At 41.3% G+C, this 27,243-nt stretch overlaps 1 protein-coding gene across 4 annotated transcripts in view; it reads right to left on the bottom strand.

The window, feature by feature from the left end:
- The window catches only part of eefsec (eukaryotic elongation factor, selenocysteine-tRNA-specific), a 494,791-nt gene that overhangs the window by 286,288 nt on the left and 181,260 nt on the right, over window positions 1–27,243 (bottom strand). For all 4 annotated transcript variants that reach the window (XM_069937403.1, XM_069937404.1, XM_069937402.1 and 1 more), the window contains exon 4: window positions 23,953–24,117. In XM_069937403.1, coding sequence (XP_069793504.1) covers window positions 23,953–24,117 — 165 coding nt within the window. The remainder of the gene's footprint in view (window positions 1–23,952; window positions 24,118–27,243) is intronic.

The raw sequence follows: 27,243 nt of genomic DNA, 5'->3' as shown, positions 1-27,243 counted from the left end.
AGGACTTGCGGGAACTCGTCTTTGGACGTGCTGATCGTGGTCATCTGCGGCTGCTCTGTGCAGGAGGCATCGAGGCGAACAGCCTGGAAAGTATGGGCATCCACCAGGCGCCTACCACGAATGTCCACCAGAAACCCGTGGGCGAGGAGGAAGTCGGCACCCAGGATGGCGGTCGGAAGGGACGAGATGGTAAACCTCCATGAGAACTTTCGTCGGCTGATCTGGAAGTGGACTGTCTTGTCTCCATACGCCCGGATCTCTGTTGCGTTGGTCACACGGAGGGGAGGTACTTGAGGTCGGTTCCTGGACTCGATGGCTGTGGCTGGGATGACGCTGATCTGGGCCTCAGTGTCGACGAGGAACTGCCGACCACTGACTGAGTCCCGCAGGTGGATGAGGCTGTGTCCTTGACCAGCCGCCGCAGCCATTAACAGTGGCCGGACTGCTAGTTTCCTTGGAATGAGCAGGGCTGACGATACTTCCGAGCCTTGGCTCCCCAGCGCTGGTGGTAGAAGCAGAGGCTTGGAACAGATGCTGTGCCCCTGGTTATGCTCTTGGTGGCCCCTGCAGGGGCTGGATGCTCTACCACAGCGCTAGGGGCGGGCTTGGCATGGTCATGCCCGTGCCTCATGATCTGCTGGACCACCGAACCCTCCGGCAAATGTTCGAGCCATAGCTCTTGGGCCTTTTGAGTGACCTTCCTCGGGTCAGTAAAGCTCTCTTGGGCCAGTAACGGCCGGATGTCCTCGGGCAGATGGTTGAGGAAAATGCGTTCAAAGAGTGGGCAGTTGGTGTGATCGCCCATGAGCGTGAGCATCTTATCCATCAGCTCCATCGGGGACCTGTCCCCCAGGGCATCGAGGTGCAGCATCCGAGTGGCATGCTGGCATCTGGATAGTCCCAGGGATCTGGTGAGCATTTGCTTGATGGTCTCGTATTTGTCTTCGGCGGTTGGGTGCTGAATAAGGTGCAGCACATGTTTGGTGGTGGCCTGGTCCAGGGCGGCGACCACATGGTAAAATTTTGTCGTGTCGGATGAAATCTGGTGGAGATGAAACTGAGCCTCGGCGTGGCCGAACCAGGTCACTGGCTCCTGAACCCAAAATTCAGGCAGCTTGACAGCTATAGCACTGATTCCAGGTTCGCTCATGATGGGCTCAAAGACGTTTGAACCAGTTGGGGTCACCAATTGTAGCTGCAGCTACACTGTTACTGAAAGAACATACAACCAGACAGGTCGAGCTTAGTGAGCAGAACTGATTTATTGCTGGCTGCCGGGCTGGACTTCTACTCACAGCCCGGACCTGGCTGAGAACCACGCTGGGGGGCGCTGACGTCACCCAGGCATCACGTGCTCTCCCAGTGCGGGCTTCTGAGCCCCATGTTGAGAAGAAGGGGAAACTCCCGACGGCGCCATTTTGTCCGGCTGCTTCGCCACGTGGATTACAAGCGGGGCCGGTTCACCTGCCTAGTGGCGAGCCGCCACACCATCACCTTATGATTATTTTGTATCTCAGATAGATTATCCATCTTTCCTTTTGCTTCAGCACCTCTCAATCTCAAGTTTTATTACATGACTCAAGGCAAGCATTCCAGAAGATGCTCCTTCAAATGAAATGGAAGCAAGAGCAAAAGTCACTAAGTGCTTCACAAGATATAACCTACAGCATTAATGTATAAAATGTCTCCAAGCTTTAAACATGTTCATAACAAATGTGATGTAGACAGGTTAAAAACAAAGAGAAAGTTGATTATGGAGGAGGTTGCATTATAATTGGAAAAGAAGGCCTCTGAAGGGAAGGATAGAACCTGCAAGATAAAGAATCATTCTGGTAACATGGAGAGGATTAACAACTTTCTTGGAGTTCACATATCAGAGGACTTCTCCTGGAGCCAGCATATGAAAGCAACTGTGAAACAGGCACACCAACACCTTTATGTCATCTGAGATTTCATGAATGCACCATCGAATTTTTACAGATGCACTGTGGAAAGTTCACTGACTGGTTACATCATGACTTGGTTTGGAAACTCAAGTGCCCAGGAACACAGAAAGTGGCAAACTTAGCCAAGTCCATCATAGGCTCTGACCTCCCATCCACTGAAAAAAATCTATGTGAGATGTTGCTAAAAAAAAAGCAGCCAACATCATGAATGGTCTCCATCACCCTGGTCACAGTTTCCTCAAGCAGCACCCTTCATGCAGAAGGTACAGAAGCCTGAAACCTCTAGGTTCGAGAACAATTCATTTTCCCCAATATCTACCTGTTTCCTGAACTTCCCAGCAGTACTCTAACCATACAAAACTATTCTGGGACCACCAAAAGATCTGTCTACACTTTGAAACATCACTTTTATTCATTGCATGAACTTCAGTTGTGAATATTATCTATCCTTTTATATTTATGATCTCTTTTTCTGTCTTGACATCTTCCAGTAATTGGTGTATCTTAGTATCTGTGAGGCTCAGCAAGAATGAATTTTGGTGCATCTGTACATTGTACTCATGTATATGTAATTAAACATGTTAATTATTACGGGATGTTGAAAAATAACCACCAGCACAATCATAGCCATTGAGTTCCAAAGCAGAGAAAATGGATGCAACAAATGAGAGAAAGAAACAACAGCTGAAATCAAATCAATAACAGAACTTGTCCTGAATTCTTTGGTGCATTTCTTCCTTTATGAAATGCAAGAGTCAAAGTTACCCAAAGCAAAACCTTACAGTTTCATCCTTCTATTTACTTTAGGTGTATTTTATTCTGGGGCACTTTTGGTATATTTTATGAACAACATGAATCTGATCAAGTGAAGGCAGATTACTGCTGTATAGAATTCTAATTAATGAATGAATCACGTAGAAATATGAACTGATTCATTTAGAGCACAGTGAAAATCACTGGTCTCCACATTGTAAAAAGGAGTCAACGGTACTGAAAAGATACAAAAATCTCATAACACAAAACTATCCCGAAAATGCCAAGAAAAACATTCATTTTTACTTGGAAAAAGAATACTGAGGTGTGATGTGATAGAGATTATTATGAAAGGGCTTGGTTTAGTGGATACGAGGACATTTATGCTCAGATGTCAACGAATGAGAGACCAGAAGAAATCACCAAGTCATTGGATTAAATCCTTCAGTGATTTAGGAGAAACCAATTTACCTAGTGAGTGGGGAGAATACAGAATCAAACAATCGTAGGAAGGAATGAGGTAACAAGCAGAGATATGTTTATAACCAAGCTGGATGAAAAAAGAATGCTGACAAAATTAGATGAAATATTCCAAATAAAGCTATTGATTTCAATTTCCTATTTTTAAACTGAAAATATCAAGTAATACTTTGCTTCTCATATGAACTAGAGGGTACCACTAGTAGCAAGATCACTATATTCATAAAAGATTTAGCAATGATAAGAAACGATCACAATATTCATTGATGGAAAGGGGGAAATATAAAATAGAAGGGTTCTGGTCTGGAATTCACTACCTATACCTTGATGAAAGCAACAGGAAATTGTAAATAAATTTTTACAACATTTTTAGAAGTGAGAAAGAATGGGAGAAATTGCATTGCTCCTTCATAAAACTGGAAGGATAAATAAATCAACATCAGTACCCTCTTCTAATCCAACAATCTCAGCAGCGAGCCCCTAGCTACACAGTCAGATACACTGGGCAGGCCCTATCTCTTGCTTGACTGACATCGAACTTCAAAAATGGCAATTCTATGCTGAGCTGTGTTGCAGGAGAAGATAACCAGGCAGACAGAAAAAAAAGATTCATAGATATACTCAAAGCTTTCTTGAAGTGCACCCCCATCACTCAGTTCCTGATTGAGAACTTTGAGTCCATGCAGCAGGAGCACATAAAGGAAGGCTCTGCCTAAGCAACAGAAGGGGTGACCTCACCACTTCACACCAGCCCACTTCTGCCTCACCTGTAGAAGAAACTTTGGTTCTAACAATGGCCTCATTAATCACCTCAAAATACACAGAACCAGAGTGGAAGGCAGTCATTCTCAATTGCAAGGAAACACAGAAAAAAACAACAGAATGAGCCTGTCTCCGGTCACCTTCCTTTAAGAATCTGGAAAGCCTACAAACAACTGCCCCCTTGGGTGAGGCTGTGGAATCCCAACCTGAAAGAAGGTTCAGATACCACATCGGCATGGGAAGACAAGAAATAGAAGGAGAAATGCATCCAAGTAAACTGAATGGCTTGGCCATGGCATTAAATTCCTTAAGAATTGAATCTGATATAAAGGAAAAATTTCCTGACTATGACGTGCCACAAAAGCAGAACTAACAAAAGATGTTAAAGGAGAACTCGGAACTTCTTTAAAGCTTGCATTAGAGAAGCTCATGCAGTAACCTGATCCACTTTCCCTTCTCCGATCCCCCTGGGATTATGTGCACTCTATTGACCAGGTCGCCTGACTGCCTTTAGGAGAGAAGTGAAAGCCACAACCTTCCTTCCCAGCTTATGGTTTGCATTAGAGCAGTTCTGCCTGGCTCCTTTCCCTTTGGCTCTTTTGGCTTCTGAATAATACACACCATTAAACTTATGACCTTCCTCCCAATACGAGTTATTAGTTAATACTGCTCGTGCAGATAGGAACAAATTGGTTGCTTTAATTGCAACGAAAGAAAGGGACACAGATGTCACTTCCACAAACTCCTGAGAACTCTTCAGATAATCACCTAAAAAAAATTAAGTAATTTTAACAGAACAATTTTAAAAGAGTAAAAATATTTGGGAAAATATTTTGTACAAATCACTCCTCACTAAAAAAAAACCTCTGCTTTGAATCTTACATTTAATTGTGTACATCTGATACCATTTCTGTACAGTATAGTCCAATTAAATGCAACCATATACTACATTCTTTTACAATATAATTAAATAAAGCAATATGAAAACCAAGTACACACAAAACAAAAGAAACGTCTCATATACAGAATCATTATGAGAGGAGACCCACAACATTGGCATTTAGTTCCTTTAAACAGATGCTGATGGGCCGATTGTGCCTTTTCAGTATTTTTTACCTTTAATTTTTGTTCCATGATATGGAGGATAATAAAAGAATAAAGAATAGTTTACTGTCATATACACAAGTAAAATGCACAAATATGAAAGTGTGTGTGTGTGTGTGTGTGTGTGTGTGTGTGTGTGTGTGTGTGTGTGTGTGTGTGTGTGTGTGTGTGTGTGTGTGTGTGTGCGCGCGCATGTAAAGCACCCAGTAGAAGCCCACATACATCATGTGGAGAACATACAAACTCCTTTCAGAGAGCACTGGATTTGAACTATATATACTGTAATCCTCACATCTTGAAAATATTCATTTGCAATAAATAGCTTGTTTAAAATAGTGAGAAGGCTCAATCTACATTATAATTAGTTCAATTTCAGTTGGGAAAATTATTGGAATCCATTCCAAGGGACAGCAATACACCTTTTTTTAAAATGGCAAATTAATCAGGACATTTGATCAATTCTTCATGGATTTCAGCGTTTGGGGAGATATTAAATGGATGGTGTATGACTACAGATCCTTAAAAGTAGCACCACAGGTTGTATAGTTGGTTAAAAAGACAAAGACACATCATCCTTCATTTGTCAGGGCAAAGAATATAAAAGCAGAACATATAAAACAGCTTAATTATCATGCATTGCTCCAGTCACACATTACATGAAAGTATAATACACCACAGGAGATGCAGGGAAGATTAAGAGAATGTTGCCAGGACTGGAAATTTTTAAGATACCTTTGAAATACCAAGGGGACTGAAGGGTTCCTGACTGAGTTGGAGGTTCGAATCTGGAGCTCGGGTTGCCAATGGTTTGGAGTGGACTCTATGTGACTGCGTAAGCACTGGAGACGAAGCTACGGACACTCGGTGACTCTGGGGGGACTCTCTTTTCTTTCTCTCTCTCTGTAAGTCTGACTGTAAGAACTGTAAGAGGCGCTTAGGCAATTCCTGCTGGTGGCTAATATGTCTGCCTTGCAGCAGGCAAAAAGGAATTTCATCTAATATGATACTGTTTTATTACTATGATAATAAATTGAATCTTGAAAAATGCTTGAAGGGTGAAGCTGTTTACTTTAGAACAGAGAAGTTCTAGGGCAAATTTACCGAGGTATGTACAATGATGAGGGGACTAGATAGAGAAAATTGGAAATATTCCTTTCCCTTAGCTGTTGCAATATTGAATGCACATCAACGATGTACAGACGTAAAAGGTACACTGGCTTTGGAGGATGTCTGCCAGGCTGATTCCAGAAATGATGGGGTTAGCTTATGAGGAGAGACCGAGAAGCCTGGGATCATACTCTCTGGAGTTTAGAAGATTAAGCAAGGACATAGTTAAAGGTAGAGACAGGGAGGATGTTTCCATTGGCAGGTGATACAAAAACTAGGGGATATAGCTTGCTATCTGAGGGAGTAAATTTAAAACAGAGATGGGAAGGAATTGTTAGCAGTAGTGAATTTGTGGATCTTATTGAAAGCAGGAACAGATTCGATGGGCCAGATGGCCAACTCCTGCTCCTAGTTATCATATTATAATAACCATATAACAATTACAGCACACAACCAGGCCATCACAACCCTTCTAGTCCACACCGAACCAAAACCTCTCGTCCCACCTACCTGCACCCTGTTGACTTAAATGACAAAACTGACCCTGATGCCACGACTTCTCCTGGAAGTTCATTCCACACAGCAACCACTCTCAGAGTAAAGAAGTTCCTCCTCATGTAACCTCTAAACATTTGCACCTTAACTCTCAACTTATGACCTCTTGTTTCAATCTCTCCTACTCTCAATGGAAAAACCCTATCCACATCAACTCTATCCCTCTCATAATCTTAAATACCTCTATCAATTCCCCCTCAAACTTCTACGCTCCAAAGAATAAAGACATAATTTGCTCAATCTTTCTTTGTAATCTAGATTCTGAAACCCAGGTAACATTTTCATAAAACTTCTCTGCACTCTCTCTACCTTGTTGATATCTTTCCTATAATTCGGTGACCAGAACTGCACACACTGTTCCAAATTTGGCCTCACCAATGCCTTGAACAGTCTCAACATCACCTCCTAACTCGTGTATTCTATGCTTTGATTTATAAAGACCAGCATACTAAAAGCCTTCTTCACCACCCTATCCACATGACATTTTACCTTCAAGGAATGATGAACCATTATTCCTAGATCTTTCTGCTCCACTGCATTCTTCATTGCCCTCCCGTTTACTACGTATGTCCTGTTTTGATTATTCCTTCCAAAATGAAGCACTTCACACCTCTTAGCATTAAACTCCATCCGCCATCTTTCAGCCCACTCTACCAAGCTGTCCAAATACTTTTGCAATCTTTGAAAATTTTCTTCAATATCCACAATTCCACCTATTTTGGTATCATCTGCATATTTACTAATCCAATTTACCACCCCATCATCCAGATCATTAATGTATATGTCAAACAGCAAAGGACCTCCATCCTCCAGCCTGACAAACAGTTATCCACTATGACTCTCTGGCATCTCCCTTCCAGCCACTGTTGAATCCATTTGACTAACTCAAAATTAATACCTAATGACTGAACCTTCCTAACCTTCCAAGTGGAATCTTATCGAAGACCTTTTCTTTGGCTTGGCTTCGCGGACGAAGATTTATGGAGGGGGTAAATGTCCACGTCAGCTGCAGGCTCGTTTGTGGCTGACAAGTCCGATGCGGGACAGGCAGACACGGTTGCAGGGGAAAATTGGTTGGTTGGGATTGGGTGTTGGGTTTTTCCTCCTTTGCCTTTTGTCAGTGAGGTACATATTTTTGTCAGTGAAGTACATATAAACAACATCCACTGCTCTACCCTCATCAACATTCGTTGTCACTTCTTCAAAAAATTCAACAAGATTGGTCAAATATGACCTTCCACACACAAATCCATGTTGAGAGTTCCTGATCAGACCCTGTCTCTCCAGATAGTTATATATACTATCTCTAAGAACACTTTCCATTAATTTACCTACCATTAATTTACCTACTAACAGGCCAATAATTGCTAGGCTTGCTCCTCAAACCCTTTTTAAACAAAAGAACTACATTTGCAATACACCAATCCTCAGGCACTATACTCATCTTTAATGACATTTGGAAAAACCACTGTCAGAGCCTATGCTATTTCCTCACTAACTTCTCTCAAGGTCCTGGGGAAAAATCACACTGGGACCTGGAGACTTATCTGCCTTAATATGCTTCAAAAGTTCCAGTCTTTTCTCTTTCTTAATCACTACATTTTCCATAATTACCCTCTTTGCTTCCTTTACCCTGCACAATTCATTATCCTTCTCATTAGTGAATACCGAAGAAAATAAATTGTTCAAGATCTCCCCCATCTCTTTTGGCTCCACACACAGTTGTCCGCTGTATTTCTCTAAGGGACCAATTTTATCACTCACTCTCCTTTTGCTATTAACATATTTGTAGAAACCTTTTGGATTTATTTTCATCCTGTTTGCTATAGCCACCTCGTACCTTCTTTTAGCTTTTCTAATTTCTTTCTTGAGATTCTTTTTACATTCAATGTATTCTTCGAACATCTTTTTTCCTTATTTCTTACATTTATTATAGGTCTCCCTCATTTTTCAAACCAAGTTTCCAATATCCCTTGAAATCCATGGCTCTCTCAAACTTTTGACCCTGCCTTTTAATCTAACACGAACATAAGGACTTTGAACCCTCAAAATCTCACCTTTAAAAGACCTCCATTTTTTTTTTACATCCTGCCCATAAAACAACTCGTCCCAATCCACTCCTCGTAAATCCATTTACGTCTCCTCAAATCTAGCTTTTCTCCACTTGAAAACCTCAACCCAAGGACCTGACCTATCCCTTTCCATAATTACATTGAAGCTAATGGCACTATGATCACTGGTCCCAAAGTGCTCACCAACACATACATCCCTCACCTGACCTATCTCATTCCCCAATTGTAGATCCAACACTGCCTCTTATCTAGTTGGTACCTCTATATATTGCTGTGAAAAACTACCCTGCACACATTTTACAAACTCCAAACCGTCCAGCCCTATCACAGAATGGGTTTCCCCAATCTATATTTGGAAAATTAAAATCTCCAACTTTCATAACCCTGTGATTATTACAAATATCTGCTATCTCCCTACAAATTTGCTCCTCTAGTTCTCATTCCCTGTTAGGTGGTCTATCTTCTTCTTTCTCTTCTCTTTGGCTTGGCTTCGCGGACGAAGATTTATGGAGGGGGTAAAAAGTCCACGTCAGCTGCAGGCTCGTTTGTGGCTGACCAGTCCGATGCGGGACAGGCAGACACGATTGCAGCGGTTGCAAGGGAAAATTGGTTGGTTGGGGTTGGGTGTTGGGTTTTTCCTCCTTTGCCTTTTGTCAGTGAGGTGGGCTCTGCGGTCTTCTTCAAAGGAGGCTGCTGCCCGCCAAACTGTGAGGCGCCAAGATGCACGGTTTGAGGCGTTATCAGCCCACTGGCGGTGGTCAATGTGGCAGGCACCAAGAGATTTCTTTAGGCAGTCCTTGTACCTTTTCTTTGGTGCACCTCTGTCACGGTGGCCAGTGGAGAGCTCGCCATATAATACGATCTTGGGAAGGCGATGGTCCTCCATTCTGGAGACGTGACCCATCCAGCGCAGCTGGATCTTCAGCAGCGTGGACTCGATGCTGTCGACCTCTGCCATCTCGAGTACCTCGACGTTAGGGGTGTGAGCGCTCCAATGGATGTTGAGGATGGAGCGGAGACAACGCTGGTGGAAGCGTTCTAGGAGCCGTAGGTGGTGCCGGTAGAGGACCCATGATTCGGAGCCGAACAGGAGTGTGGGTATGACAACGGCTCTGTATACGCTTATCTTTGTGAGGTTTTTCAGTTGGTTGTTTTTCCAGACTCTTTTGTGTAGTCTTCCAAAGGCGCTATTTGCCTTGGCGAGTCTGTTGTCTATCTCATTGTCGATCCTTGCATCTGATGAAATGGTGCAGCCGAGATAGGTAAACTGGTTGACCGTTTTGAGTTTTGTGTGCCCGATGGAGATGTGGGGGGGCTGGTAGTCATGGTGGGGAGCTGGCTGATGGAGGACCTCAGTTTTCTTCAGGCTGACTTCCAGGCCAAACATTTTGGCAGTTTCCGCAAAGCAGGACGTCAAGCGCTGAAGAGCTGGCTCTGAATGGGCAACTAAAGCGGCATCATCTGCAAAGAGTAGTTCACGGACAAGTTTCTCTTGTGTCTTGGTGTGAGCTTGCAGGCGCCTCAGATTGAAGAGACTGCCATCCGTGCGGTACCGGATGTAAACAGCGTCTTCATTGTTGGGGTCTTTCATGGCTTGGTTCAGCATCATGCTGAAGAAGATTGAAAAGAGGGTTGGTGCGAGAACACAGCCTTGCTTCACGCCATTGTTAATGGAGAAGGGTTCAGAGAGCTCATTGCTGTATCTGACCCGACCTTGTTGGTTTTCGTGCAGTTGGATAATCATGTTGAGGAACTTTGGGGGACATCCGATGCGCTCTAGTATTTGCCAAAGCCCTTTCCTGCTCATGGTGTCGAAGGCTTTGGTGAGGTCAACAAAGGTGATGTAGAGTCCTTTGTTTTGTTCTCTACACTTTTCTTGGTGGTCTATAATACATCCCTATAAGTGTAACTACCCCTTTCCCATTCCTCAATTCCACCCAAATAGCCTTCTTTGATGAGCCCTCTAATCTATCCTGCCTCAGTTCTGCTGTAATATTTTCTCTGACAAGCAATGCAACACCAGCCCTTCTTGCCTCTCCAATTCTATCACACCTAAAGCAATGAAATCCAGGAACAGTTAGCCGCCAATCACATGTTTGTTAATCCATACCCTCAGCTCATCTACCTTCTTTACAATGCTCCTAGCATTAAAATATATGCATTTCAGAGATTTCCCACTCTTAGTCTCTGTTTGCCCCTATTTTTCAAACAACTCTATTAAGTTCTTTTATATCATCTCCCCTCCATCTTTGTACAGAGCATCCCCCTTCTCTATTACCTGCCTTTTCGCCCTCAAACACTGTCTACAAGCGTTCTCTGTTTGCAATCTAACCTTCTTCTTGCTGTTGTCTTCCATTCTTCTACTCTTCCTGAGTAGCCTTAGCAAATGTCCCCTCCAGGATCCTGGTCCCCTGGGATTCAAGTTCAACTTGTCCTTTTTGTACTATCATGTGGCACAGCCAGTAATCCCGAGATTACTCCCTTTGCGGTTCTTCTTTTCAACTCCCTATACTCGCTTTTCAGGACCTCTTCTCTCTTCTTCCCTATGTACCATGACCTCTGGCTCATCTCCCTCCCATTTTAGGATATCTTGGACACGAGGAGCAACATCCTGGATCCTAGCACCAGGGAGGTAAACTATCATCCAGTTCTCCTTACTGTGTCCACAGAATCTCCTATCTGTCCTCCTAACTAATGAGTCCTCTATGACTACTGCCCTCAATGGTAACATGCTTTGGAACGATCTGAGAACATGAAAGGCTTTCTTTTCTTTCAAAAGCATCTACCTCTGGCCCTGAATGATGATATATTAGCATAACTCCAAGACATAAATACATACGACTCAAATCTGGCAGGTCAGATTCCACAAATGCTTTCAAGTAGTTGCTGAGGTTGGCAAGTGTGTGGGCGACCACTTTAAATATTGGTATTCGAGCAGCAGTATGGCCAGTCAATGGCAGAATCCTGACATCAGTACAATGAAAAATATTAATTCAATTCCATCTTGCAGGCAGGTAGCATAATCTCCACAAGGATACTAATGTAATAACTTTCTGCTAAAGCAAAAGTGCTTCTCCTTTGGCAGCAATCTCATGTCTTACAGTGGGGTTAAGGACAAAATTGGGAACACACAAAAAATGTGTTTGGAGATACACGAGAGTATGCAGATGCGGAATATAATCTACTGGAGGAACTGCATTATGACCATGTGCATTGCACTTTTTAAATATTTTATATAAATTTTCATACTTGTATTAATATCCAAATACATAAAGTGACAATCATATATTCAAATTAGTTATACATGCTACAATTTACACCTCAATAAACCCCACCAATCCCCTTCCACCAAAATAATAATCCCCAAAAGAGAAAAGATAGCAACAAAAGTGCAGAAAAGTTAGAAAAAGGAGAAAACAAACCTGGTCACTAAAATATCATCACCATTCACACAACTTTGCCTTCAATATTATCATTTATTTATCACAAGGCGTCAGCAAGGTTTCATGAGATTCAGGGAAAGCTCTTTATAAATTTGTGTGTGTTGAATTTCAAAGCTATGTAGTTAAGTACATTCAACTTTCACTTGTCTTTCCCCTGAGGGCAATAGCTTAGGGATTGCAAAAAACAATGCCACCCCACACAACCTCCTTCAATAATTACAGTTGTGTTATTTTTGGCTGGGTCCCTCCTAGCCTGTGTGCAGTTCTAGTCGCCAAGCTCAAGAAAGGAGAGGATGCAGTAAAGAATCACAGAAATATTAGAGACACAGACATTAAAGATACCAGAATCTCATGCAAAAAGAAAACTATTGCCTGATGGAAGTCAGGGGGTCCAGGTATTGTCAATGTTTTGGGTTGTAACCTTTCATCAATATGCTGCTCAACCTGCTAAGTTCCTCTACCATTTTGTTTTTTGCTGCAGATTCCAGCATCTGCAGTCTCTTTTGTCTGTTGAATCAGCTGGGACAAGAGGTCATTATGTTTAAAGTGAGGGAGGAAGAATTTAAAGAGGATCTGAGGAACATCCCCCCCCCACCCCCACCCCCACCACACAGAGGGTAATGTGTGTATAGAATAATCTGCCAGGGGTGATGTAGAGGCAGGATCATAGATAGGAAAGCTTTAGAGAGATATGGGGTGAGCAAATGGGATTAGCTTAGATATCTTGATCAGCATAGATGAGTTGAGCAAAAAGATCAGTTGTCATGCTGTATTACTCTATGAATCTATAAACAAATAACTGTTCTTTGATCCCAGGAGGAACCTGAATCAGCAGCCAATCACATTGCTGTTTTGGAGGGAGAAGTAATTTTCTAAACAACCATAATAATTGCACCAAGATTCCAATTTTTAATTCTAATTACACAAAAAAAAACAGGAATATTTGCTGTGTAGAGTTTGTAACCACCCACCTGCACAAGAACATCAAATTATCAGTAGGAATGGTCAGTGATTGGCCAAACATTCTATTCAAAATGACCATCAGTAACTTCACTGACTTGTACTGAATCTGTAAGGAGTTGGGGAGTCTCTCTCTGGTGTGGAAAGGTTGAAGAACTTGGGGTCAAAAATCTGCCTTTATTTTTCATTGGTTTAGTCCAATTACAAAAACTATTCGGCATTGCAATCATAGTCTGTATGATTTCAGACTCCCAGCATCCAGTGTTTTTAAAAATTTTTTTATTGTTATGCAATGTTCTATATTGTTCTCATAGTGTACAATAAAAGTACTCTGATACAGATGGCGCATTTGGGTGGTGACTGAGGATTACACAGTGGCAAAGATTTAAGCCAAATTTTACACATAAAACTTCATTGGACCAGAACACCACTTTTTTATGCCCCGAAGACACACAATGCAAATTCAGAAAGTCACTCTGACACCAACTTTCCATTCCTGCAAAATAGTCAACACCATGAGGAAGTTATATGCCATAACTTCCTAATGAATGGATTACCAACACCACAGAGTTTGCCTTACTCTGAGGTAACTCATGACCTAGTGCACGACATGGCATGCCAAAATAAGCTTCACGTTTTAGATAACATTTTCCTAATACACAACATAAAGTGAAGAATGAACAACAAAATGTCTCAATTCTAACCAAATGGTGATCCTGCCATGACATCAGAATTGACTGCTGCAAGGGTCTATGTTGATTGTCTTTGGACACGCTGAGCTATGTAGACATGAAAACTTTATGTTCCCAGCATTTCATGCATGACTGCAGCTGGCTTCCCTGCTACAGGATATGACTGTAGAGGGAACATTCTTGTCCAAACTGCAATTAACACAATTGAAAATGATTTGATATTTCCTTGAGAAAGGACGAGATCTCTTTGGAATTTCCTCCACCCATACGACCTATATTAGAGAAATCAACAACCAATTCTTTACTAAGCTATAGTTTTCCTTCATTGAAGTTGGTCTGACCTTAATGACTATTTTTGTACTTCCATTGTTTTAACTGTTGAATTAACTAAACTTAAGAATGATATTTTCTGCCTATCTCTCCTGAAGGTGCAGTGCTATTTTCAAGAGAATCTGCAAATACTTGTGGCACTTTGGACCTTGACAAAATGTTTTTTCTCCATTTATAAGTTAAGACAGCAAAAGTTGAAAAACTTCTTATTTAAGACAGCATCTTAACCAAGTTTTACTCTCTCAGATACTTCCTGTCTTTGACAAAAACAACAATTGACTTGTTTATTGTGCAGGGTTTACTTATTTGGTATCTTTCTTGTGACTGAATTCGAAGGTGAAAGTTTCCAAAACCTGAGTATTGTAAATCTGGGACAATGGTTCTCATTTTAAGATCCACTAATTTGGGGATCAGAAAACACTTTCTTGAGTCCAAAAATATTGCATGATTGGGCTCCTATCTCACACCATGAGGAGAAGGGGTTTTGCTTCGTATCCTCCCTTGGCCCCTTGTGCTGCTGCAAATCTTGTCTATCAGAGATTTTTTTTGAATAATGATCTTAAAAGAAGCAATGGGAATAAATGGGCTTGTGCAACCTCCAATGGAAGCAGTGGCGAGGAAGAAGGAAGAAAAGAAGAAAGTGTGGTGATATGAATAGTCATTCTCAGGGAGATGGAAGCATGCAAGAAAGACTGCAGATATTGAGAAAAATGGAGGAACAGTCAAAGTAACAGAAGGTCAATGTTTTGGGCCTTAACCCTTCATTGGGAAATTTGTGTAGTGCTTCGGAGGGATGGAACATTGAATATGTTTAAACATAGGATGTTAGAAAGAAAGACTAATGCTGATAGAGGAATTTGGACACAATGTGGAGAATTTTAAAGTGGAGACAACAGAGAACTGACCATCACTGTAGGTAACTGGAATAGTGCAGGATTGGAAAAGGGCATCATGAAGCTGCTTGTTTACAGAATTTCGAGAATGGGATTCAAGATAGTGTTGAAATAGTTCAATACATGAATGAACCACATCAAACCCATCATCTTTCTGAACTATAAACTACATGATATAATTCATCTGATTCTCAATTCGTTTCTCAATTACAAACAGAAGCAGGAGGAAATCTCCAATCCTTGGAGCCTGTTCTGCCATTCACAGCACAATCTAAATGATTCCCCTGTCACAGTTCCATATTCTCACTCTTTCCCCAAACCCACTGATGCCCTCTGCATCTCAAAACTTATCTAACTCATTCTTAAATACATTCAGCAATTTATCCCCCACATTACTCAGTGTTAAAGAATTGCATGGTACGCCAACCGAAGAATAAATAATTTTTCAGTCTTAAATATCTTGACCCCCATCCTGAGACTGTGATCCCTGGTTCCAATCTCACCCGGTAACATCCTCCTTGCAACCATCCTTAAATTTCAAATAAAATTAGGGATTAACTACAAAGAGTTAAAACAATGTTCAAAAGCACAAGGAGATTTCATCGCTGTGTACTGGAAATATTCAAATCAATTTACAGTTAATTTACAAAATCAACTGCACAGTAAAACAAAAACCTCAGTAGGCCAAATACAATCCCACCAATCTACACTGTGATTGCTTTAATGGCTTTTTTTGCTACGATCGCAGAATCTAATGATTTTTCTCTGTTAGCACAAGTAATCATTGCCAGATGGTAATTACAGTCAGCTAGATGCACAGCAATACATCTCAACAGTCCAGGTTCACTGCTTGTCCCCCTGCAACCCCAACACCCTGGCTCTCCAATTAATGAAGCCACTGGAACCAAACACACACTTCCATTTCAATGCTTGTTATCAGCTACATCTGCCAAACAAGACAACCTCTGCTGCTTCCTACCCAGTCAGCAGTATTCCCTGTAGGTTCTGGGAACGTTGGGTAAGCTGCTATGAACTCCAAGAACCAACAATAAAATGGGTCCCTGGTGCTGTTGGGTTAAACAAATTTTTATTACTAACAGGACATGCCAATGAGAATACAACAAAATATTTTTTTTCCCAAAGTGTCTTTAATCTGGTTAATTGTCACAGACAGCTTAATTGGAGTGGTCACAGAATTACGAAAAGGTTCTTCAATTCTTCAAACCTGTCTCAATTCACGTCATTTCCTGCCCTCTCTCCATATTCCTCAATTCATTAATGTACAGAATCCTATCAAGTTCGTGTTTCAAATGTCTTCAACATCCTTCAAAGTTCTACCAATCCTAGAATCAAGAGTCAGCACCCTCTGAGTGAAGATATTTCTCCTTATTGGGCAGCTTACTCCTTACATTGAGACTGTAGACACAAATTTTAGATTTCTCAGCCAGGGGACATCATCTGATACCTACCATGGTATGCTCTCTAGTAATTCTGTCATTCAATTGAGTAATCTCTCATTCTTCTAAACTTCAGAGAAGGAGGTTAAGCTTACCTAATATCTCCTCATATCACATCTGTAGCTAGTGTACCTTCTCTGTCAAGGAGACCAAAATACCATAAGACATGGGATCAGAAACCGACTATTTAGCCCACCAAGTCTGCCCGCCATTAAATCATGAGCTAATCCATTTTTCCACTCAGTTCCACTGCCAAGCCTTCTCTCCATAACCTTTGATGCCATGGCTAATTGAAAACCTATCAATCTTTTCCTTAAATACATCCAATGATTTGGCCTCCACAGGCACTCATTGGAAACATCCTTTCTACATTATCTCCGTCCATGCCTTTCAACATTCAAAATGCTTCAATGAGATCTCCCCTCATTCTCCTAAACTCCAATGAGTAGACACCAAGTGCTGGCAAGAGATCCTCATATGATAAACTTTTCATTCCTGGAATAATCCTTGTGAACCTCATCAGAACCTTCTCCAATGTCAGCATATCCTTTCTTAAATAAGGAGCCCAAAGCTGTTCACAATATTCCAAGTTGTTTCAACAGTGACTTATAAAGCTTCAGCATCACATTCCTGCTCGAATATTCTATTCCTCTTGAAATGAATACCAGCATCGCATTTGCCTTTTGCACCACCAACTCAAACTGCAAGTTCACTTTCAAACTATCCTGTACAAGGATTCCCAGGTCCTTTTGCATCTAGGAACTTTCAATTTTCTCCCCATTTAGAAAATAGTCTTTTCCCATTTATTTTTTTCTGCCAAAGTGCATGATCGTACACTTTCTGACATCTGGCACACTACTAATGTCTTCCACAGTGAAGACTGATGAAAAACTTATTTAGTTCCTCTGTTTTCTCCTTGTCTCTCATTATTATTTCTCTATCATCATTTTCTAATGATCCTATATCGACTCTCACCTTTCTTGTACTCTTTATGTATTTGAATAAGCTTTATTTATCCTCTTCAATATCGAAGTACTCGAGATGGCAGAGGCCGACAGCATCGAATCCACGCTGCTGAAGATCAAACTGCGCTGGGTAAGTCACGTCTCCAAAATGGAGGACCATCGCCTTCCCAAGATCGTGTTATATGGCGAGCTCTCCACTGGCCACCGAGACAGAGGTGCACCAAAGAAGAGGTACAAGGACTGCCTAAAGAAATCTCTTGGTGCCTGCCACATTGACCACTGCCAGTGGGCTGATATCGCCTCAAACCGTGCATCTTGGCGCCTCACAGTTCGGCGGGCAGCAACCTCCTTTGAAGAAGACCACAGAACCCACCTCACTGACAAAAGACAAAGGAGGAAAAACCCAACACCCAACCACAACCAACCAATTTTCCCTTGCAACCGCTGCAACCGTGTCTGCCTGTCCCGCATCGGACTTGTCAGCCACAAACGAGCCTGCAGCTGACGTGGACATTTACCCCCTCCATAAATCTTCGTCTGCGAAGCCAAGCCAAAGAAAAAGAATTTATCCTTTAATCTGTAATTATAACAGCTGTAATGTCATTAAAACTCAATATTAGTGGAGAAATGCAGAAAGAATTCTTGCTTCTTGTTCTCAAATCCTCTTACATTGAAGTCCAACATACAATTTGTTTTCCTAAATGGTGACTTGATCCACAAGGACACCTAAATTACTTTGAATATCAACATTTCCCAATTAGTTATCATTATTAGGGCAGCACGGTTAGGGTAACGTTATTCCAGCACCAGCAATCCAGGTTAAAATCCTCTGCTGTCTGTAAGGAGTGTGCATGTTTTCCCTGTGTCTGCGTGGATTTCTTCTGGGTGCTCGGATTTCCACCCAGCTTCCAAAGTCTATGGAGTTAGTTGGTTAATTGGTCAGATGGGTGTATTTGGGTGGTGCAAACCAATGGGCCAGAAGGGCCTGTTACTGTGTTGTATCTATAAACTAAAAATAATATTTAAGAAGCATTTTGAATTCAGATAATTTAGCATTAGCTTCTGAAATGTCTGCCTCTTCCAGAGCCCTCACACACATTTCTTTCACATCCACATCAACACTGATCCTCACCTTTCGCCCCACCAGCTTCTGACACCTATCCCTTCACTTCCTCCCTTACCATCATCCATACACCTAAACAGTCACAGTTGAGATGAGGCACAGTTTCACCTCCACCTCTTCCAATCTGCTCTACTGCATTCAATGCTTGTCACATTGCCTGCTCTTTAGCAGTGAAACCCAGCATAGATCAGGTGATTGTTTGGTGGAACACTTGCACTCTGCCACAGCCACCTTGAGTTTTTGGCTATGTTATTTTATTTCTCGTTCCTTTTTTTATTTCTTGGCATTCTCCATTGCTACTGAGATCCAAACACAACATCTTATATCCCACTTTGGTAATCTACAACAAAATTTCTAGTAACTCGCACCTCCGCACCCCCCCCCACCCCACCAAGTTCTCCTTCAACATACTCGCACTTGCCCTCTAAGTTTTCTTCTCCTTTTGTTCACATCTCCCATCTTACTCTCCCCCGCCAACTTGCTTCCACCTGCCCATCATCCATCCCCATCTGATTCCACCTATCAGCCTCAATCCCATGCCACCCTCTCATACTGCTACACGCTGGCAGACATTCCTCTTTCCTCTCAATCTTGATGCAGGATCCCAACCCAAAACAACAACTGGAACCTTTTGCCTCTAAAGATGTTGGTTGATGGGCAAAGTTCTTCCAATGTTGATTTTTTTAGTTCCAGATTTCAGCATCCACGGTCTCTTTTGTCTTCAACATTTCCTCAAAAGTGGTTGACGTTATATTTTTCCACATTGTATTCCATCTGCTGCATTTTTGCCCACTTACTTGGCTTGTCAGTTTCTCCTTGAAGTTTTGTTGCACCTTCATCACCATTCAGATTCCCACTTCATTTCATATCCTTGGCACACTTGGAAATGTTGCATTTGGTCCTTGCTGTTCTCTCCAGCAAACGGGGGTTATAAACAAGTGATAGATGGAGTTCAATTCTGATAAGTGTGAAGTGATGCATTTTTAAAGCTGAGAACATGGTCAATGGCAAGATTCTTAATAGTGTGAAAGAACATTAGGACCTTGGGGTCCAAATCCATAGATCTCTCTAGGTTGTCGCACAGGTTGATTTGGTAGTTAAGAAGGCTTAAAGTATACTGGCCTTCATTAGTCAGTGGATTGAGTTCAAGAGCCGTGAGGTAATTTTGCAGCTCTATAAAACTCTGGCTAGACCACAGTTGGAATATTGTATTCAGTTCTAGTTGCCTCAGGAAGATGTGGAAGCTATGGAGAGGGTGCAGAGGAAATTTACCATGATGTTGTCTGGATTGGAAATCATTTCAAGGTTAACAAAACTAAGGATTTATCTTTGGAGCAAAGGTTTAGAGAGGGCTTTACAAGATTATGAGACACATGAGACACACAACCAGCACCTTTTCTCTGAGGTGAGAATAGCAAATAACAGAAGACATGAATACAAGGTGAGGGGAGGAACGTTTAAAGGAGATATCAGGGGTAAATATTTTTTTTTGTTATTTACACGCTGAGTAGTGGGTGCCTGGAAATGTATTGCCAGGGGTAGTGGTGGAGGCTGGTACAATAGGGACATTTAAAAGACAAAACCTGGGTGCAGGAAAAATGGAGGGTTATTGGTGTGACGTAGGGAAGATTTAGTTTGTGGAGTAGGTTTGCATAGGTCAGCACAACATTGAGGGCTGAATGGTCTGTGCTGTAATGTTGTATGTTCACTGATACTACATGCAAACAGGCCTATCAACCTTGATGCCCATCAAACGCCCATTTATACTAATCCTATTTTATTCTCGCACATAGCCATCAACTGCTCTAGATTATACCTCTTTGCTGTACATGAGGAACATTGTCAATGACCATCTAATTTTCCATCATACACATCTTTGGGATATCAGGGGGAAAATAGAGCACACTGACGAAACCCATGCAGTCACAGGAACATTAAGACTCCACAAAGTCAACACCAAAGGTCAACATTGAACCTAGGTCACTGGAGCTGTGAGGCAGCAGTTTTACTATGTCACTGTGACGACCCCCCCCCCCCCCCCAAACACTGAACATGCCCAAAAGCTGATCAGCATTCTATTAATTCAAATAAACTTTTAAATCTAGGGAAATGTTCAATATTCCATGGGAGGCAATTGTTAAAAATACCAGACCCACAGGTGCTCAGTCTCCTAAAGCAATAAGATGCTAAAATTTCAACTGTTGGATGCTGCCTGACCTGCTGTGTTCCTCCAGCAGATAATTGTTTGCCCAAGGTTTCAACATCTGCAGCTTTTGTGCTTCTCTATTCAATGAAGTAACTTCTCCCACTCTGTGTGTGGAGAGCCAAAAGCAAATACAGATGCTGGAAATTTAAATAAAATCAAAATGCTGAAAATATTCAGCAGGTCATCTATAGCATGGGAACCAGATTTACTGTTTCAGGTCAATGATCAGACTGGCGGGAATGAACCCAATGTGTTCAATCTGTGATTTCCTTTTTCCAGAAGATGCTTCCTTAATCATTGAGTATTTCCAGCATTTTGTTTTTATTGCTGTACACAGTTGGCTTGAGTTCTAGACTCCCACTCCCCCATGCATCCAGGTGGAAATGTTTGTTCAGTGAGAATGAATTTGGCTCAACAACAATTTTGCCCCCTACTCTATGTGCAGTTAAATATCCCTGCTGAAACCTCATTCCCCAAGATCCTGTTAAAAAAAAAATCCTCCCAGTTTTAAATGGAGAGCAGTTAGCATTATTTATAGATTGTAGCTTTGTCTTCAATACCAGTCCCAAACAAAAAGACATAGGTATCAGCATCCCCCTCTCCAACTGGACCTTTGACCTGTTGATCCAAGCAGTGGGAATTGGTGACACACCCCCTCCATAATATTTCTGAACTCCTGCATGCAGCCTCTTACTATACTCTGCAGACTCACAACTATGTGGCCTAACACTGCTTTAACTCCATCTACAAGGTTGCAGATGATGGTAGTACGTATATCAAGCAACGACAAGAAAGAAGGAGATTGAGAGTACGGTGGAAAGGTGCCAGGAGAACAATCTCTTCCTCAATGTCAGCAAAACAAAGGAGCTGGTCGTTGACTTCAGGAAAAGGAGTGACGTGGACGCCCCTGTGAAGGACTTCATGTTCTTCAGAGTACGTATCACTAGCAACCTGCCCTGGTCCAACCTCATCAACGTTACAGGAAAGCATATCAGAATCTCAACATTCTCAGAAGCCTGATGTACCCGGCTCTCTCCAACTATTATATCATAGAAAATATCTTAATAAAAAATATCAGAGCAGGTATGAAAAGTGGTTTGCCAAGACTGCAAGAAACTGTGAATGTAGCACAGGAGCATTTTTACAGGGTGGCAATAGTCAATACCAGAGGGCATCTGTTTAAGGTGAGTGGAGGAAAGTTTAGGGTAGATGTCAGAGATAGTCTTGTTTTCTTTTTTCTTACGCACGGAGTTGTGGGTGCCTGAAATGCATTGCTATGGGTGGTGTTGCAGCTGATACAATAGAGTAATTGAAAAACTCTTAAATTGGCACGTGGCTGTAAGAAAAAGTGTAAGGTTATGCGCTGTGAGAGAGGGAAGAACTGATTGACGCAAGTTTGTATAGATCAACACAACTGCATGGACCTAAAGGCTCATTCTGTGATGTCCCATTTTCAAACTAACATCCACTCCATCGACTCTCAATACCTCCTGTTGTCTCAGAAGAGGTGCTGACATTATTCATCGCACCCCAATCACGCTCTTCTCTCTTCTTCCACTGGGCACAATACACATTTGCTTGAAGACACGAACTTCCAAATTCAGGAATAGTTTATTTCCTGCTGTTATCGAACTGGCAAAAGATGATGTCCTTGCACTGATTTTTGATGGTATTTTCCTGAAACCGTGCACTATTCGACTTGCTATAAGACTATTCCCTGCATTGCATCACATTTATAGTATTTGTTGTTGCACTATACAATTCTCTTGCCTGGATAGCATGAAAAACAAAGCTTTTCACTCTATGTGACAATAAACAATTCAATTCTTCAGCTTGATGTGAAGTGAATTAATAGGTTAATATGAGAGAAGTTGTAAGCAGGCATTTAGCTTAGTATATAACATGTTATCTCTGGAGAATATTATATTGCTTATAAAATACGCAACTTTCCCTGAACAAAAATCAAAAAATCCACACTATTTGACATTTTTCAAACACTAGTGAGGGCACAATAGCCAGATTTAACACCAAAAGATCTATAGTCAATGTAGCACTCCTGCCTGAAGTACTCAGTTCTTCAAGCTTTCTACCATTAAACACTTGGTAAAGGGAAACAGCACAAGTTAAAATATCATCAGATATTGTTTGGATACTGATCATTATTGATTCTAAATAGCTTGCTATAGTACCTCACTGCCGCAACCTGTGTGCTTAGGACAGAGAGAAAATTGTGGAGCAGGACTAATACAGAATACGGTTCTTCCAGTGATTGTGTTTCAGGGCTTTAATGTGTTAATGACACCAATAGGGTTGGCTATCAGCCCATTTAGAGGAGAGTGGCACAAAATTTCAGCTGATAAATCTGATGTTAATAAAAGTAATAGACTTAGACCTCTTGGACAGATGGATGAAAACTGTAATCAATGCAATTTAAAGCAAAGACACATTTAGCCACCAAATAGCCATAAAGTTTAGCAGAGCTTTGTTTTTTGAAAAAAAGATGAACTGCAGTTAGAAATAAATCTGCAAACTCAATCATATAATAAATCAGAGAGTAAAGGTGCCCAATTGCCACTAATTCCAATTTTGAAGGAAAAACAAATAAATTTGTGAAATGCACATCTAACAACACAAGTTTTTTGCTGCGGATACACAGATATGTGAAATACACCAATAAACTATTTGTATAAATGTAAATTATCATGAGAGAGAAAAAAAAAGATGATACATTTAAGAGAGAGATTCATCATCATAATGAGGGCTAAAAATTGTCACATTATAATAGTCCTGGAGTAGGGTTTGGAATTTGTGATATTTTACTAATCCATTTGTTTTTCCTTCAAAAATGGAATTAGTGTCCCTACCTTTAAAGCACACATGGAGAGTTTGTTTTCTCCGATTTGAACCACTGGGTCAGCAGATTTCTTCATAACTGTAGTTCATAAACATTTATAAGTAAATATAAAATGAAACAAACTTTAAATGGCTGCAAAATAGCCCTAGCTCTGGCAGATTAAAACTTTCCTGTCTGTAAGAAACCAGAAAACTGGACTCTGAAAGCAGCTCTTCATTCACATGAAGAGAATGTTCTTTGAACATGTTACCTTGAGGGATGGGATCTCCACGCTGTCGTTGACACTGATGGATCCAGAGAGGATGGTCCCTGTCATCACGGTGCCCTGACCTTTGATGGAGAAACAGTGGTCAGCTGCCATGAGGAAGGAACCAGAGGGATCACGTTTTGGCATGTACGTCTGTGATATCAGGAGCTGTGGCAGGGGGAGGGGGTGCAGAGGAGAAATAACAAGGGTCATGAAGATACAAAGAATGCAGAGACAGAGTACACTTCATAAAAAAAAATAGGCATCACATTTCAATCAAGTTACCTCTGCTTGAAATGCAACTAGTAATTCCATTATCAGTTCACAGCTGCTGCTTGTGTATATCATAAGATCATTTGAATTGTCAAGTGCAATGGTGAACTTGTCAAATTCTCAGACAGCAAAAACAAACAGGAATCCAGTTATAAACTCATTCTACCTAAACTTGAGTTTGCAAAAAAGTCAAAGCAAATCATTCATCTTCCCAGCCCTGGCTCCCTATTCACTTCTGATTTTATCTGAACTCCATCATCCTGCCTTAGTCCAAATGGATTTTAGTAAATTTAAATTAATTACATTTGTTTTTGTTGGGGAGGTGGAGATGACCACATATCTAATATTCTTTAGATGAGTTAGTATTTCCTGATATTACTAGAATGGGACAAGCTAAGTTCACTTGTCTCTGGGATGGGACAAGCTAAGTTCACTTGTCTCCAGAATGAGATAGATTTGCGTATTGCATGAGTTAAATTCAATCCCTCCCGCAACAGGAATACATTTTCTTCATCTGGCTGATCAATTTCTTTGTACATGTATAAATATACATGTAGTAATGATTCTGAGCGAGCTAAATATTTATGAAAGGATGGAGCAAAAAGGCTAACTGTCCTTGTAGTGGATTAATAGTCTGGTCCAAATTGGAAGCTTCCCAAAATTGCTGGAGGAAATTGTAGAGGCCATGGCAATTATATCCAAACAGTGATGGATATTGGGGTGGTGCTAAAAGAATGGAAAATTGTACATGTTAAATACATATTTAAATAAAAAGGTGCAATGATACACTGCAAACTAGTCTGTTGACTTCAATAGTGGCAAAAGATGGTTGACAATACTCAGGGACAAAATTAGCAGTCACTTGGGCATGTATGGATTAGCTGGAGAAAGCCTGCATAGATTTAAAGGTGCAAGATTCCTTGAATGGATGGAAGCCTGAATGAATTTGTTCTTTTTCCACAGATGCTGCCAGACCTGCTGAGTATTTCATCAATTTCCTCCTTTTATTATACTATTGAATCTCAGTGAGACTTATATATTGATTACCTCAGATTGAATCTGTCATTTTGTAAGTTCAAGACTGTATCAAGGTACAGTATATAAAATAAACCTTCTCTTCCCTCAGTTGTGCCAGTGCTTAAATGACATAACCTGCTTCAAAACAAAATCTGGTGCTGCAGGAAACAGTAAAGCTTCACTCCCAGACAAACTCAATCCCTTCTATGCCGATTCCACTAGAAGAACAAGTGTCATCCATGTTCCGTGATGATCCTCTCCTATCCGTATCTGAGGATGGCAGGCAGGCTGCCTTCAGGAGAGTGAATCCAAGGAAAGCATCTGGCCTGGATGGAGTTCCAGACAAAGTATTAAAAATCAGTGATGACCATTTTACCACCGTGTTCGCAAAGATCTTCATCATCTCACTCCAGCAGGGCATGGTACCCACTTGTTTTAAGCAGGTGTCAATCGTAACGGTGCCCAAGTAGAGTGTGGTAACCTGCTTTAGTGACTATCGACCAATGGCAGTCACATCAATAGTGATGAAGTGGTTTGAAAGGCTGGTATTGAAGCACATCAGCTCCTGCCTGAGCAGCGACATGGATCCATTCCAATTCCCCTAATGTAGCAACAGGTCTATGGCAGATGCCATCTCATTGGCTCTACACAAAGCCCTGGAACATCTGGACAGCAAATATGCATATATCAGGATGCTCTTTATCGATTATGGTTTGGCTTTTAACACCATTATCCTCTCAAAACTGATCAGCAAACTCCAAGACCTGGGACTCAACACTGTGTAAATGGATCCCTGATTTCCTCACCTACAGACCACAATCATTGAGTATTGTAAGAACATCTCCTCCACAATCTCCATCAGTAGCAGAACACCACAGGGTTACATTCTTAGCCCCCTGCTCTACTCGCTTTACACCTATGACTGTGGGGCTTGGTACAACAATAACATCATCTACAAATTTGCTGACAATATCATGGTAGTGGGTTGTCTAAAAAGAAAATGATATGTCAGCATACATGAGGGAGATTCAAAACAGCCAAATGGTGCACCAACGACAACCTCGCACTTAATGCCACCAAAACCAAGGAGCTGATTGTAGACTTCAGGAAGGAAAAATCAGATGTGTATGATCCAGAGGTGGAGGTAGAAAGGATGAGCAAATTTAAGTTCTTGAGAGTCAGAGGATCTTTCTTGGTCCCAGCATACTAATGGCATTGTGAAGAAAGCACGTCAGTGCCTCTACTTCCTCAGAAGTTTGCGGAGGGTTTGCATGACATCAGAAAACCTAGCAAATTTTTAAAGATGTGTGGAGAAAGTTTGCTGACTGGTTGCATCACTGTCTGGTATGGGGACAGCAATACCTCTGAGCGTAAAGCCCTGCAAAAGGTAGTGGACACAGCCCAGGACATCACAGGCAAAATCCTCCCCACCATCAAGAACATCTATGGGGTAACCTCGTGTATATTGTATTTCTCATAGTTCCGGAGCATAGCTTCTCCCATCTTTCATTCTTTATCTTTATGTTTAGATCTTGTTCCCATTTTTGTTTAGGTTTACCGTTTGTTTCCTCGTTCTCCTTTTCTTGCAGTTTGATGTACATGTTTGTTACAAATTTTTTAATTATCATTGTGTCTGTAATCACATATTCAAAATTGCTTCCTTCTGGTAACCTCAGACTGTTTCCCAATTTGTCCTTCAAGTAGGTTTTCAGTTGGTAGTATGCAAACATTGTATCGTGAGTTATATTATATTTATCTTTCATTTGTTCAAAGGATAATAATTTATTTTCCGAAAAACAATTTTCTATTCTTTTGATCCCTTTTCTCTCCCATTCTCTAAAGGAAAGGTTATCTATTGTGAAAGGGATTAGCTGATTTTGCGTCAATATTAGTTTTGGTAGTTGGTAATTTGTTTTACGCATGATACAATATAACTGGATACACAGGCTATACATCACACCTCAAAAGTTAAATAAATGGGACCCAACAGTATCAGACAGATGT

The sequence above is a fragment of the Narcine bancroftii genome, chromosome 5 (assembly GCF_036971445.1).
Source record: "Narcine bancroftii isolate sNarBan1 chromosome 5, sNarBan1.hap1, whole genome shotgun sequence".
Classification (NCBI taxonomy): Eukaryota; Metazoa; Chordata; class Chondrichthyes; order Torpediniformes; family Narcinidae; genus Narcine; species Narcine bancroftii.
The sequence above is the reverse complement of the archived record's forward strand: the minus strand, read 5'-3'. Positions and strand labels throughout refer to the sequence as shown.